The sequence below is a fragment of the Ascidiella aspersa genome, chromosome 2, assembly GCF_963924565.1.
Source record: "Ascidiella aspersa chromosome 2, kaAscAspe10.2, whole genome shotgun sequence".
Lineage (NCBI taxonomy): Eukaryota > Metazoa > Chordata > Ascidiacea > Phlebobranchia > Ascidiidae > Ascidiella > Ascidiella aspersa.
Genome location: NC_139448.1, coordinates 15163025 through 15176060, shown reverse-complemented (window position 1 = coordinate 15176060; position 13036 = coordinate 15163025). Strand labels below are relative to the sequence as shown.

Here is a 13036-nt window from a genome sequence, read left to right as displayed (position 1 = left end):
TAAGAAATGTTTTGCACTAGTTAATTTCGGGATGGAAATTTCTAAACTACTTACTGGTTTTAAATCCGACGGTGGTCGCCTGGCTGGGCAAATTCTTGCTGAAACTTTGTGCGCTCACAAGATACTCTGTGTCGGGCACCAGGTTTTTGAAAACGCCGTGGAACTGCTCCCTCAGCGCCCTCACTGCAGGCCTGAAAGTGAGCTCATCAATTTGCGTGCTGGGTTCTGCTTGGCTGTAGAGCTTCACTGTGTACTTGTCGGACACTCCTTCGGGTTGCGTGAAAGTCAGGTCGGCAGTGGTCTCCGTCGGAACTATCGTCGGTAAGACAGGTCCCGGATCTGGTAAGATATCAATAGCGGTTCAACGTAGCGCAGAGTTTAGTACAAAAGGCGTAGCCAACACGTCCGATGCAATAAAGTAGTAGAGTATCCCATCTAGCCTTGTCGATGGGTCAATCGTCAATTGTAGGACATTTCGTCAAACAACATTCATATGAAGAGAACGAAAAAAGTCCATTTACCAGTTACTTCACGGATTTGTTTTGTAAAACATACTTGTGACGCTATTTGGTTTTGCCCCCATGTTGAAGATTAACCAATTGGTACCCAAAGAAGCGTTTAATTACGCTTGTTTCGGTAACCATTAGCGACCTGGCTGACTGTGAGAGAAAAAATAGTCGGTAGCAACAAGTCATAAGTATGTAACACCTTATGTGTAGTAATACTTTAAACGCTACGCTACATAATTGAACAAACGCTACATAATTGCTCAACTACCGAATGTAAAATGACAACATGTACTTAAATAACTTACAGAGGGTGACTTCCTGGATGGGACCTATCACGCTGACAACGGCGTCAATCTTTGACAGGGCAGTTATCATGTAGGTCTGGCCCGATACCAGTCGGGTGTAGTTGACTCGGGGCGCTGGACCCTGGGCCACCTCCCTCTGTTGAATAACCACGCTGGGCGAAGTCGCCAGGCCGACGAAGACCTCGTAGCCGGTGATGGGCAGCTCCGTGATCGGCGTCAATTGAACCGAAATGATGTTGTCGAGGCTCACGTTGGCGAAACCAAGTGGTGGCCAGGGAACAGCTAAAAATAACGTGTTTCACAGTTAATGAAGCAGGAAGACCATTTGTTTTTTAGAATTCTTTCATCTTCATTCAATAAGCAGACAAAAAAGTCAAAAAATAGCAAAATCTATAAGGAACTAAAAATGACAAATACATAAAAATGATTTTTGAGCTCGTCAAACGACGGTATATTTCTGAGAAAGGATGTACGTACTTGTTACAGCACTGAACATTGCGTTCTTTGTGCAGGCAATGCCGACACGTCGTGTGACCACTGTTATGGTGTACTTTTGGTGCGCTTCCAGGCGGCTGGTGAAGTTGTGAACGTATGACATTTGACCAGCTATAGCTGGCAGTACCACGTCCTGGAAAGATAAAATAGCGTAAAAGAAGAACCAAACTAAAAGTTTATTTAACATGTCGATAACGGAAAAACGCAGGTTTCTCACAGTAAAACATATGCGGTGTAGGCCACATGGAATTTGTGCTTTAACTAGAAGCGATTTCGACTTGCCGAGAAAAATATAATTAGATAAATTGAAAAAAGACAAATACCTGGATACGATTCGTTGTGTCGTCGGCCTTGGTAATATACACAAGGTAGCTATCCGCTCCACCCTCGGCAGCAGAAAACGTCAAAGAAATCGACGAAATCGTAGCCAATGCATCTCCATCTATCACGGCCGACGGACCTACGACACGAAAAAAAATAGGAGATACAAAACAATTTTTCGCTATTCATAAGAATCTGCGTCCAAAATGCGTAATTTGTTAAAAAAGAAATTAGAGTAAAAAGCGTTTTCGTATTGTGTATTTGTACTGCTAAAAATTCGAATTAGATACAATCAATTCCTAATCCTTGAAAAACTAACAAAACTCCCAAACCCACCCGAATAGAATCCTACAAATTAATTTCATTTTAGTTAGTTTAGTGGTTATATTTTACACTAATGACGGTTTGTCCGTATAACATCGGGTTTGCAATACAGTACGTGTGTTAAAAATAAAATTACAGCTAAAACTCACAGGTCGAGAAGGTGAACGAAACCGGAGGGCCTCGGAAGGGTTCAATGACTGAGGCAACAGTTCCGCGATAGACCTCTCCTGCTGTCAAGTTGTCAAATGGCGCGACGACCATTTGGCGTAGTGATGTTGCCTGCATGGATCAATGACACAATTTAAATCCGCCTTTATGAATCACACAAAGTTTTGTATAAATTTCATCCGAGAGAATTATATTTGCATCTACAAAAAGTAGCCGTTTCTTAAACCTTGCCAAACTTACATTGACAATCTGGGTTTTGTTCGGAGGAACAGCGTCTGGTGAGGCGACTGTGACTTCGTATTGGCTGATCGTCTTGGGGTCGGTTAAAACTGTCACGTTCACCGAACGTTGCTTTACGAATGGGAAAACGTTCGTGGCTTTCGGCATTGGACCTTTGTAATATATCGGTGTTAGACTGGCAAAGAAAACGCAAACTTAAGGAATAAACTAGCAAAAAATTTCTACAAGTTTCTCCAGGATCGTTTACAATTTTATTCTTGCTTTTGAATATTTTGTTGACGCACTTTGGAAATTTAAATTGTATTTCATGAGATGTAAACTAACTTGTTGTCCCAGTCAGTGTAACAGTGGAGCCTGGCTTTCCGTGACTTATTGCAGTCACATTTAATTGGTAGACACTGCCTGGTTTGAGGTTCTTCAATACTGGTGTGGAAATCGACAGTTTGGGTGACTGGATTTCAAAACTGTCGATGACTGTATCGTTTACGTGGAAAGTGAGGCTGTAATGGAGTTAATAACAAGTTACGTATGTTCAAAGCATGCGATTTGTTAAAAGAAACAGAATTGTTCAACATAATTAGTTCTTACTAGGTGGATGTTTATTGATTATGTTGCCGGTTGAAGATTGCAATATTTCACGTTACAAGATTAAAAAAAGTAATATTCAATTGCGGGACAAAAGTAAGCCGAGTTTTCTGGCTTAGGATATCTATTTCATATACTAGTATTATTTTACAGTGAAGCTTACTTGTAACTATCTGCTTTGCCAACTGGTCGATTGAATTCGTATTTCAGAGTCGTTGGAGTGGAGGTGACCTTGGTCAGAGTTACCTTCTCAGGGACTGAACAAACAGAAAAAAAAAATTATTACCACCATCATAAAAATACCAACAGTTAACGCTTACATTCCTTTTTTCAGGATAAGGGCAATAAACCATACTTTTAATTACACACAACACATACACACAAAAAAATTAATTTAGTTAGACAATAAAAAGAATATCTTTATTGTAAAAAGAATTTGTTTATCACATTTAACCATCAATCAAACGAGTGAAAAATCAGGAACCTATTCCAAAGATCTACCTGTAACTCCGACAATTGTCTTCGGTTTGCTTGTCAAGTTATTGCTCACAGTGGTAACCGTCAGCTTATACTCGGTGCCAGGTTGCAGGTTTGTCATCACTGGAGTGGTAACGGTTTCGTTTGGTGACGTAACTTCGAGTTCGTGGAGAACCGGACCGTCGCCTGTCAGTTGTAACCTACCAAACAATATTTGCGATTCTTTGACAATCCACTTTACATTTTAGTTGAGGAATACGCTTAATGCTTGGGAGACTAAAATGTTAGTGCGTTATAATAGCTCTGACCAACAGACGCAAACAGGCAGTGATAAAATGATCCTTACTTGTATTTGTCGACTCCACCGATTGGACGACTGAAGGTAGCTTTGAAAGTGGTAGGTGTAGTGATGGGAGTTCCGTCAACAATCGCTTCCGGCACTGCGTAAAAATACAGGGAAAATACATTTGCATGTTAAGTATCTTAGCTAAAATAAAAACAATATGCGCCAGAAAACATGTTGTATATTTTTAGTTATAAATTACACGAACGTCCAAAGCACTCTACGGTCAAAAATGACAGTTATGACATATATCAAAATCGGAAAATAATAATTTATTAATGCCAACTATGGTTTAGCAGACTGTGCACGCGATTCTATATTATCGGAAACCCTAATTTCTGTTGTTAGTACTTTATTAACGCACCTGTTGCTCCAGGAAGTTTAACCGAATCTCCCTTCACATCGTAGCTAACGGCAACAACTTCCAACTCGTACAAGGTTCCAGGCAGCAGGTTATCGTACACACTTGTGGTTATTGTTTTGTTTTGTGTCTCGATAGCTTCGGAAGATTTTACTGACCCGTTTACTTTCAAAGTGACGCTGGCAAAACAAAAAGCTCAATGAACAGCTCATAAACTTTAAGTATAGACATTGAACCATGTCTTGACTTGTAGTTTTATTCCGAACAAAATTGAATGAAAAAATCTTTTGTTTATAACCCAGCTAGCAACGTTTTTACGCTTCGCCAAACAGAATGTATAATTCAAGACACTTATGATTTTTGAAATTTAATTTAAACAAAAAAAAAAAAAAAAAATCAAGAAAAGCGATAGCACCTATTTCATTTAGTTACTATAAAAATGGGAAGTATACTGCTTACTTGTACTTGTCTACACGCCCGGAGGGTTTGTCGAAGGTAAACTGAAGCGTGTTCAGTGTTGAATTAACACTTCCTTCTGCCACACCACCCGGTGCTAAAATATTTATAAAACATATTGTGATTACGATCGTGAAACGCAACCAGTAAGAAGAATATATCTAGGCTATACGGAAATTCCACCAAAAAGACAGTTAACGCTGGCGTATATATAAATAACGCGCATTATAAAAAATAAAACAGTTATTTATCACTATAGAATGTATTCCATAAATAACAGAATTAAAAAAATCCCTATTTTAAATCACTTTTAGTTCAATTCAACGTTACTTTTTATTTTTCAAAAATATTTAAACTCACGATTGACGAAGGTCAGCACCGTCTTGGGCGCGAGGTACGAGTGATTCTTCTTGCAGACGAAGAGTCCGACGTATTTCTCGCCGGGCCGCATGATCCACGTTTTGTTGCTGGGAGGGAAGTTTTCAGTAACGTTGCTCTTCACCAGCGGCTTTTCCTCGACGATGCTGGTTACGTTGGAAGCTAGCGCGATGCTCACGTAGGAATCGAGCGAATGATTGGCACAATTGCCAGGCTCGGACACAGGCCGAATAACTGCACAAAGCATTAAGAGGTTAAGTTAAATCCTCGTATTTCGGCATATAATAACCGTCCGTTGCGGTACTGATTGCGCTGACTAAAAATTGTAAAAAACTCCTAGCCCTGAATCATATTACTCTGAGGTATTATTACCCAATATAAGTTTTTTATAGGTTTGTACCAATTAGTGTATCACAGGTTACATGCAACGTATATTCTACACGTGGAACAACATTTATTAACTGCGATTTCGAATGAAATCCAATTCACTTGATACCGTAAGCTGCGTTAATTCCCACCAATCTTAAAAAAAACTTACGCGTTGTAAAGCCCAAATCCACCGGTTTGCTGTAGGTCGAATTGCTGTCCGTCACCACGTTTCCGCTGTACGAAGTGTTGGGCTCCAGCGAGTTAATGGTGAAATTCAAGGTAGGCAAACTCTTGTCGGGAGGTAACGTTTTGTTGTACACAACATCGCCCGCAGGATCGCGTAGTGTCACACTAAAACAGATGGACCATTACTTTAAAGGCAATTCGGCAATATTCATACATTTTGCGTTCGCTAAACACAAAGCAAAAATGAGCTGATGTTGCAAAAATTTAAGCAAAAAATTAGAAGACTTTATGCAACAATTTGTATATATGCCATGTATTTGTCAAACTTACATAAATGAGTCTGATACGCCGGTTGGTCGCTGCATTGAGATCTTAGAGCTGTCAAACGATGGTTTAGTATCGGTGATGTTAACTTGTCCAGGAACTGTAAAATTATAGTTTTTTGTTTTTAAATAAATCTGATAAAATACGTAAAAGAGGCGTTTAATACCTTATAAATACACTCCAGGCAAAAGTAAAGGAACGTTACTTACGGATTACGACCCTCTTGATAAATTGATCCGGCTCCGAGAAACTTTCGTTATTGCGCGAAGCGTAGACATAGTACTGCGTTCCCAAAACCAGATTGTCGAACTGGAGGTACTGCAAGGTAGTGGTGGACGAGTTGTGGCGCACGTCGTGCAGGGGTCGCTCGACGTTGGGAAGGGCGTAAATCTTGATGTCGTACCACAAATAGAAATCTCCGAAAGGCTCGATTGCCAAGGTTAAGTTGCTCGCACCGACGTAAATCACTTCAGGAAGCGGGGGTTCGGAGTTATCTTCAACAAATATGAAAACAACATTTATGTTTTTGCTGACAAGATAAATAAAAAAATCCCGGTAAAGCGTGGATGGCCTAAACATAATTATAAAAATATAGTCTATATAGATCAAAAAACAAAAATGAGGGAATTTTTTGTTTACTGGTTCCCTCGTGCAATCACTTTCAATGTTGTGTAATAGCCGTGCGCAACATCTTCATTATTACCACCTTACATTTCGCCCTAATGCTATGAGTGTGTGAACATATTCTCACACTGCTCAAATATGCGCAAAGTGCGGCTGTGTTGAGGCTTAGCATTAAGCTCACCATTGGGCAAGACGAATTCAGTTGAGTTGCTCGGGACACCGAAGCTTAAAGCCACAACCTTTGCGACCCAGACAGCGCTCGGCAGCACGTTGTTGAAGTTCAGAGCGAACGACGTGGGTGTGGTGGGCGAAGCGGGTTTAAACGTGCGCTTGGATATAACTGACGGGTCAATCTGCTGATGGATGGTCGCATTGTATTCGTCTGCTCTTCCCGGCGATGACCTCCACTGGACAGTGATAGTCGTTCCGTTTCGGACCGCCACGACGTCGAGCGGTTCGGCGGGAGCTGTAGGTGCAAATAGGGCTAATGACCGGTGTGTAATTATAAACATGCCCATTTTACTTTGGATGATAAATTTTAGGAATCGATACTAAACAAAACGACTCAATCAACACACGATATATCCCCTTAAATAAAACTTCAGGGTATATTGTGCATTTAATAAAGTACACAACGCCAGGGCCTTCCCATTAAAATTCGTCGAACCTTATAAAGACAAAATCTTGTCGGGAATGATATAGTTCTTGGATGTTAAACGAACTTACGGATGACTACTGAGCCGATGTCAGATTCCGGACCGTTTAATTCCTTGTAGGTGTTGAAGCCTGTTACGAGATACTTTTGACCGAGCTGTTTATCTGGAAACTCTATCGCCGACGTGCTTTCATTTGGATTAACAATCAGTTCTTTAAGTTCCTGTCGGTCACTGAACAGTCGCAATTTTACGACGTAGTTGGTTGGTGTCCAGTTGCCTCGCTTTAGATCGACTATAACGCTTCGGTTGGAATGCGAAACGTTGCCTTGCAGAAGAGGAATGAGATCTAAATGAGAAAATAAGATGAAATTCTACATATTAGTAAAGGTGAGGGTTAAATGACTAGTGCAAAGTGATTAGAGGGTCAAAGACAAATTACAAGGAGAGAATTCAAGCAGAACTCGTTATCATTAGCGAAGAGAATAGTTATATACCTTAATTACTGTAGATATTTGACTTACCAGTGTAACCAGTTAAATTGACTGGTTTACTCGGAACGTTATTGGAGTAGGCTATGCCCGTAACTGTATACTCGGTATCCGGCTCAAGATCATCGAACACAATGGTAGTATTTGGTTTGACAGTGAATGCTTCGATCTATAGAAAACCGAATAAATATATTATCGATTTCTTTCAACAACCTGTCTTGTACGAATCGATTAAATAGGTGTTTGACAATAAATTACCTTCTTCTCTTGAAGAACGCTTGACGAGTTGACCTTTGCAATCGACAGATTGTAGTACATTGCTCCGGCAGTGGCTTTGAGGAAGGTGGTTAGAGAAGATGGAGACATGTGTACAATTTCCATACCACTGGGGGATTTGGGTTCTGCGTGGTGAAATCCGAATAAATAGCTTAACTAGACAAGCGTGAGTTAAGAACTAGTAGTTAAATAAGCGTAAGTATGGGAATTGCAAATCTATAATTTTAACGATAGCCGACATGAATAGCCAGTTTATTGTTATAAGGAAAACATAGTTTAATATATGCATTACAATGCCGATACATTACTGTGGTTAAAACTAGACTCTTTGTAGCTGCTAAGGCCTTCGTTTATTTGTGAAATAGGTATTATACTATTTAAATTATTTCCATGAAACAAAAAAATCCGAAAATATCAAATTTTAGGTCAAATAGGCTTTATTCCAAAAAAAGTTTGATAATATACTAAAGAAAACCGTGTATGGTTTACTAAGGTTTAATAATGTTATTTGAAAAAATAATTCACAACAGGATTACAAAAATTACACAAGAAAACAACAACTGCCCTAACATCCAAGCAAGAACCAAAATCATTGAACCAAATGTCCGTAGTCAAGTCTACTGCCTAAATTTAATTCATTCATGAAGTTTAAAAACAAATCATTTTTGGCCAACTTTTATGTTGGTGATACCGACTGCTTACCCGTGGCCACTGTCAAAGCGTCGGGTGGAGAAATATGACCGTTTACGAAGGCGTGAGCTTGTACGAGGTACTTCTTGCCCGGAAGCAAATCGCTTACGGTGACGTGGTTGGGTCTGATGTTTCTAATCGTTCGAACTTCCTTGTACGACTTGTTGCCAACAAGCACACGCTCTAAGTCATCCGGCAACAGGACGTGGATGTTGTATCCCTAAAATGGAGCAGTGTTTTTTTGGTATGTCCCCGAAATATTGCAAATCTGTAAAAAGTTATGTCCCACAGAGTTTCGTTCCTCAAGTTCAATTTATGTTTCATGAGAAAGTTCGACTTACACTTATTCCGTAAAATAATTTATCTTTTGCAACTTCCTGAACATTTTAGACATAATCAATAACTGCCAACGGATTGCTTCCGTTTTATTATTGTATGTTTATCAACCTACCTGGGCAAATGGAACAGAATTCCAGTTCAGGGCGAAGCCTGTTGTCGTCACATTTGTGGCGGTTATGTTACTTGGCATTCCGAATTGCTCTGTAAAGAAATACATTGTTCATTAGGCCAATTAGTAATTAGTAAAGTTATAAAATCGTAGTTTGCACTGGTACAAACGTAACTTACTTGTTCTGATGTAAGCATAAGCAGGTTCGCCTTCTTCGTGCGTAAGGACCGTAAAAATAGTGAAGCGGTAGTCCGTAACTGGTCGCAGTGTTCCCCAAAAGGATGCGTTATATATCTAGAAAGTTAAGTTTAGTTTTATTGCATGTTATTTTTTTATGAACTTAGGTAGGATGCCAGCACCAAACAAATCTTACCGCAGAGGCACTCTCAAAAGAAATTTTAACTGAGTCTGTAATATTTGTGGTGTTCGAAACTGGTGCGATGTCCACTAGGTAACTTTCTGTGTTGTTGTCCAAGGGTTGGAAGGTCAGCCAAGCCGACACTGGGTTGGACCAGCTGTCCAGCGTTCTAACTCCCAACTCCGGTCCTTTAAGATAGATAAAGAAGCAATGTTTGTACAGGATAAAGTTTGCTCAGTCAACGGTTTCCAAAATGTTGACTGTACCTTAGAAAACCCAAAAGCAAAGCTGTTTTCTCCGAAAATAGATGAAATTATACAGGCAAAAAACAATTTCATTAAACTTCGTTATACATATTTTTCTTCAAATGAATTTAGCTTTTCAGTTTATAGATCTTCTCCTAAAGATGATGTTTTACTTTTACTTTTTTGAAATTAGGGGCTGCAAATCATTAAGAAATGTAAGAACACCACCATACAGATTATCTTAGCATATTTGGAAATCACTTGGGTAGACGAAATACCTTGGTTTTAATACTTACGAGTGGCAACAACCAAAGGATCAGACTTAACAATAGATGCGTTGTTTCTGTTATATCCCTCCACCAGAACTGTATAATTCGTTTCCGGCTCCAGGTCTCGCATTACAAGGTAGTTGTTCTCAGTTGAGTTTGCAACTGGTTTTGATTGGTTAGAGATGTGCGAAACTATGTACCTCGTCACCGCTTTAAAATAAAATCACGTTAAAAGCGCAAATGCACGTTAAAAACTTTGCAAAGTCAAACTCGAACCTTCAGTTGACTTCCACCAAACCTCGGCGGATGTTGGCCCGATAGCGGTTTCGGTGAAATTGATAGTCAAGTTATCTACGGTAAAATCAATGGTCATGTTGTTATACGTTATACTTAGAACGTATAAAGATAAGCAAAAATATAAGAAACTTGCTGATAAATCAGTTGAGAACTACTAGTCAACCCACTTGTTTTAAATGTAAGCAACTTTGATTGAGCAATCGGCAAGTTTGAGATGTTCATGCCACGTAGGAATGCTTTGTACAGAGTTGATGGAATCAGATCTGAGATCTTTATAGACGACCGTAGAGTTGATTTTGAAACCGGTTTTCCGTTGGAGCTGTACGTCAGCGTGTACGACACAGCCCCTGTTGAATAAAATAAAAAATTGATATAAAATAGTAGGCCAAAAAATAGTAACGATTCAGCTGTTTTGCGTAATATGTAAAAACTAACCGTGAACCGCAGTCCAGTTGAAAGTGGCAGTGGTTCCTGTTTTATTGTTGACGTCCAAATATAAGATATTTTCTGTAAGAAAAGATCCAAAATGATTATGGATAAATTTGTTAAACTAAGAAAGTATAACCAACTATTACCAAAGTGTTATCAAGGTTCTTACAAAATTATGTTTAAATGATAGAAAATTTATTCGTTATGGTTCTATGGTTCAGTTCATGTTTCGTGTGTAAATCATTCAAACTTACTGGTGGTGAATGCTTTTGAAGTTGAAGTTCCAAGAAGGACTCTATTTGGAGTGAAAGCGCGCACGACTACGGAGTAAGTCGTGGTTGGGTCCAATTGGGTTATAACCGTTTTATTGTCAGGCATTCTGATGGTTTGATTGGCGAAACTCGACGTAATATAGTAAATCGAAGCATCTGTAAAACAAAGCGAGAAATATTGTTGTTCTATTTCGCTACGGTAGCGCAAACACACCATTAAACAGCTGTTCTTACCTGGTACCCTGTTCCACTCAACGGTGGCAGATGTAGCTGAGACGTCCGATATACCAACTGAAATGTTTCTCGGCGACAGCGCATCTGTTCAGTAGATTCATAATATATAACTTAATTCGTTTAAGTCCCAAATACCAAAATATTAACTTTAGAATTTTAAACAATAGAATTAATAGCGATTATCACAAACGATTTATCTATTTAAGGTTGATGTTATAAAAGTCTGAATGTTAAATTGAATTAAAATTAAAAGTTTAACTACACGTGCTTGGTTCAGAATAGCAAACAGGGTACGATATTTCATCATATTTCTAAACCGGTAGACCAGACAGTTCATACTACTCTTGAGGCGCAAAAACAAAGTCCAATATAAGTTACCTGTCGTGAAAGTTTTGCCCGACGAAACTGAGATCTTAGCGTCGGTTGGATCGTAGCCGTCTACCGTTACGTTGTAGGTCGTTTCAGGCAGCAGGTTGTCGATCACAGCGGAATTATTGGTTACATTTTTCGAAGTGCTGGTTTCGTTAATGGTGTGTGTAACAAAATAGCGATTTGCGTCTACAAAAAACAACAAAACTGTGTAACCAGCACTAAACAAAATTTGAATGGGTAAATTAAATATGAATAGCTAAATTCTAAAACACAAAAGTGACCGTAATAGAAAAACATTTCATAAATTTTGTTGTTTTAAATTTGAAAAACGTTTATTAGTATGAACAACATTTCATTCGATAATCGACAAACAGTCTAACATGCGTTTAGTGTAAATTACAGAAGTTGATCTGTTTAATGTTATTACCTTTTACTACAGGCCAACTCAGACCGGCTTTCAAAGCTGTGACGTTATCCAATGTAAGGGGGATTATCGACGGAGGTACAGCTAAAACACATTAAAAGCGTTAACAAACGTACATACTAAACAAATCGCTGTTGGACATGAAATACTCACTCAGGGACAGTGTTGTCGATTCACCAACCAATACGTTTGTTCCGGCGATGGCCTCTACCTTTAAACTGTATTTCCATCCTGGATGTAGCGGTGTCAAAGTCGTGTTTGTGAACGGTACTTCAATTGGGATGGTTTGGTTACGGCCCGTGTACGAGACATTATAATCTTTCGCAACTGCATATACAAGAACGTTATACAAGGCACGTGCAATAATATGCTGATCATGGTTAAGTATACCTCCGACAGGGGTCCATGTAATGTTGGCTGACGTCGGCGTGGTCTGGGCAATGGTGATTGTAATCTTGTCCAATACTGTTAAAAACAAATTCGACTTTACAAAGGTTAAAATCTCAATAAATATTCGAACATGCATTAAATGGGTTAAATTGTGTTTAAGTTGGTTCGTCTACTCCAGTGTGGACCAACTGCAGGCCCGCGGCTCAAAGTTGGCCCGCGAGTTCCGCTTTTTTGTGCCCGCAAACTGATAGTCAGCTTTGCTTCAATCCAGCAATATCATTTCAATTTTTTATTTTTTTGTTATTGTAATTGACAAAAAAAACTTTGTGAATGATCCTTGTGATGTATAACAATACCACTTTGTTCAACGATGTTCTTTATTTTTAGATACTCGCCTAGCCTAAAACTTAACCAGTTTCGCAAAACCTAAGGGTCAAGGTAAGGAATTTGCAAAATTTTGGTGTTGAAATTATTTCACAACTAACGTTGCTGAACAAAGGTGTGCATTTCATAAAGTTAGTATATATGCCATTAGGCTTTATTTTGCCAGCAATAAGACTAAGAATTGCTATTTAAAAACATTGGCCCGCAAGATAAAAAAAATGTTTTTGGCCCGCGATGAAAAGAAGTTGGACCACGCTGGTCTACTCTATAACAATTATGCGGTTAATTTGTACATCGCAACACACAATGTTCACAGCTATAGTCTGGTCGTACGAGGCT

General features: G+C 39.1%; 1 protein-coding gene across 1 annotated transcript in view; it reads right to left on the bottom strand.

The window, feature by feature from the left end:
- Window positions 1-13036, bottom strand: part of LOC146163904 (uncharacterized) — a 98544-nt gene that overhangs the window by 52232 nt on the left and 33276 nt on the right. The window contains exons 49-82 of the mRNA XM_083380628.1: window positions 12314-12388; window positions 12077-12250; window positions 11927-12007; window positions 11506-11685; window positions 11128-11211; window positions 10876-11049; window positions 10628-10699; window positions 10360-10539; window positions 10172-10246; window positions 9923-10105; window positions 9397-9569; window positions 9203-9317; window positions 9027-9115; window positions 8588-8795; window positions 7868-8010; window positions 7643-7778; window positions 7192-7467; window positions 6647-6931; window positions 6051-6335; window positions 5848-5941; window positions 5501-5682; window positions 4945-5196; window positions 4588-4681; window positions 4132-4307; window positions 3771-3864; window positions 3449-3624; window positions 3111-3204; window positions 2687-2862; window positions 2363-2514; window positions 2104-2233; window positions 1633-1769; window positions 1292-1442; window positions 815-1096; window positions 55-339 (exon numbers count right to left, since the gene is read on the bottom strand). Of these exons, the coding sequence (XP_083236754.1) occupies window positions 55-339; window positions 815-1096; window positions 1292-1442; window positions 1633-1769; window positions 2104-2233; window positions 2363-2514; window positions 2687-2862; window positions 3111-3204; window positions 3449-3624; window positions 3771-3864; window positions 4132-4307; window positions 4588-4681; window positions 4945-5196; window positions 5501-5682; window positions 5848-5941; window positions 6051-6335; window positions 6647-6931; window positions 7192-7467; window positions 7643-7778; window positions 7868-8010; window positions 8588-8795; window positions 9027-9115; window positions 9203-9317; window positions 9397-9569; window positions 9923-10105; window positions 10172-10246; window positions 10360-10539; window positions 10628-10699; window positions 10876-11049; window positions 11128-11211; window positions 11506-11685; window positions 11927-12007; window positions 12077-12250; window positions 12314-12388 (5463 nt within the window). The remainder of the gene's footprint in view (window positions 1-54; window positions 340-814; window positions 1097-1291; window positions 1443-1632; window positions 1770-2103; window positions 2234-2362; window positions 2515-2686; window positions 2863-3110; window positions 3205-3448; window positions 3625-3770; window positions 3865-4131; window positions 4308-4587; window positions 4682-4944; window positions 5197-5500; window positions 5683-5847; window positions 5942-6050; window positions 6336-6646; window positions 6932-7191; window positions 7468-7642; window positions 7779-7867; window positions 8011-8587; window positions 8796-9026; window positions 9116-9202; window positions 9318-9396; window positions 9570-9922; window positions 10106-10171; window positions 10247-10359; window positions 10540-10627; window positions 10700-10875; window positions 11050-11127; window positions 11212-11505; window positions 11686-11926; window positions 12008-12076; window positions 12251-12313; window positions 12389-13036) is intronic.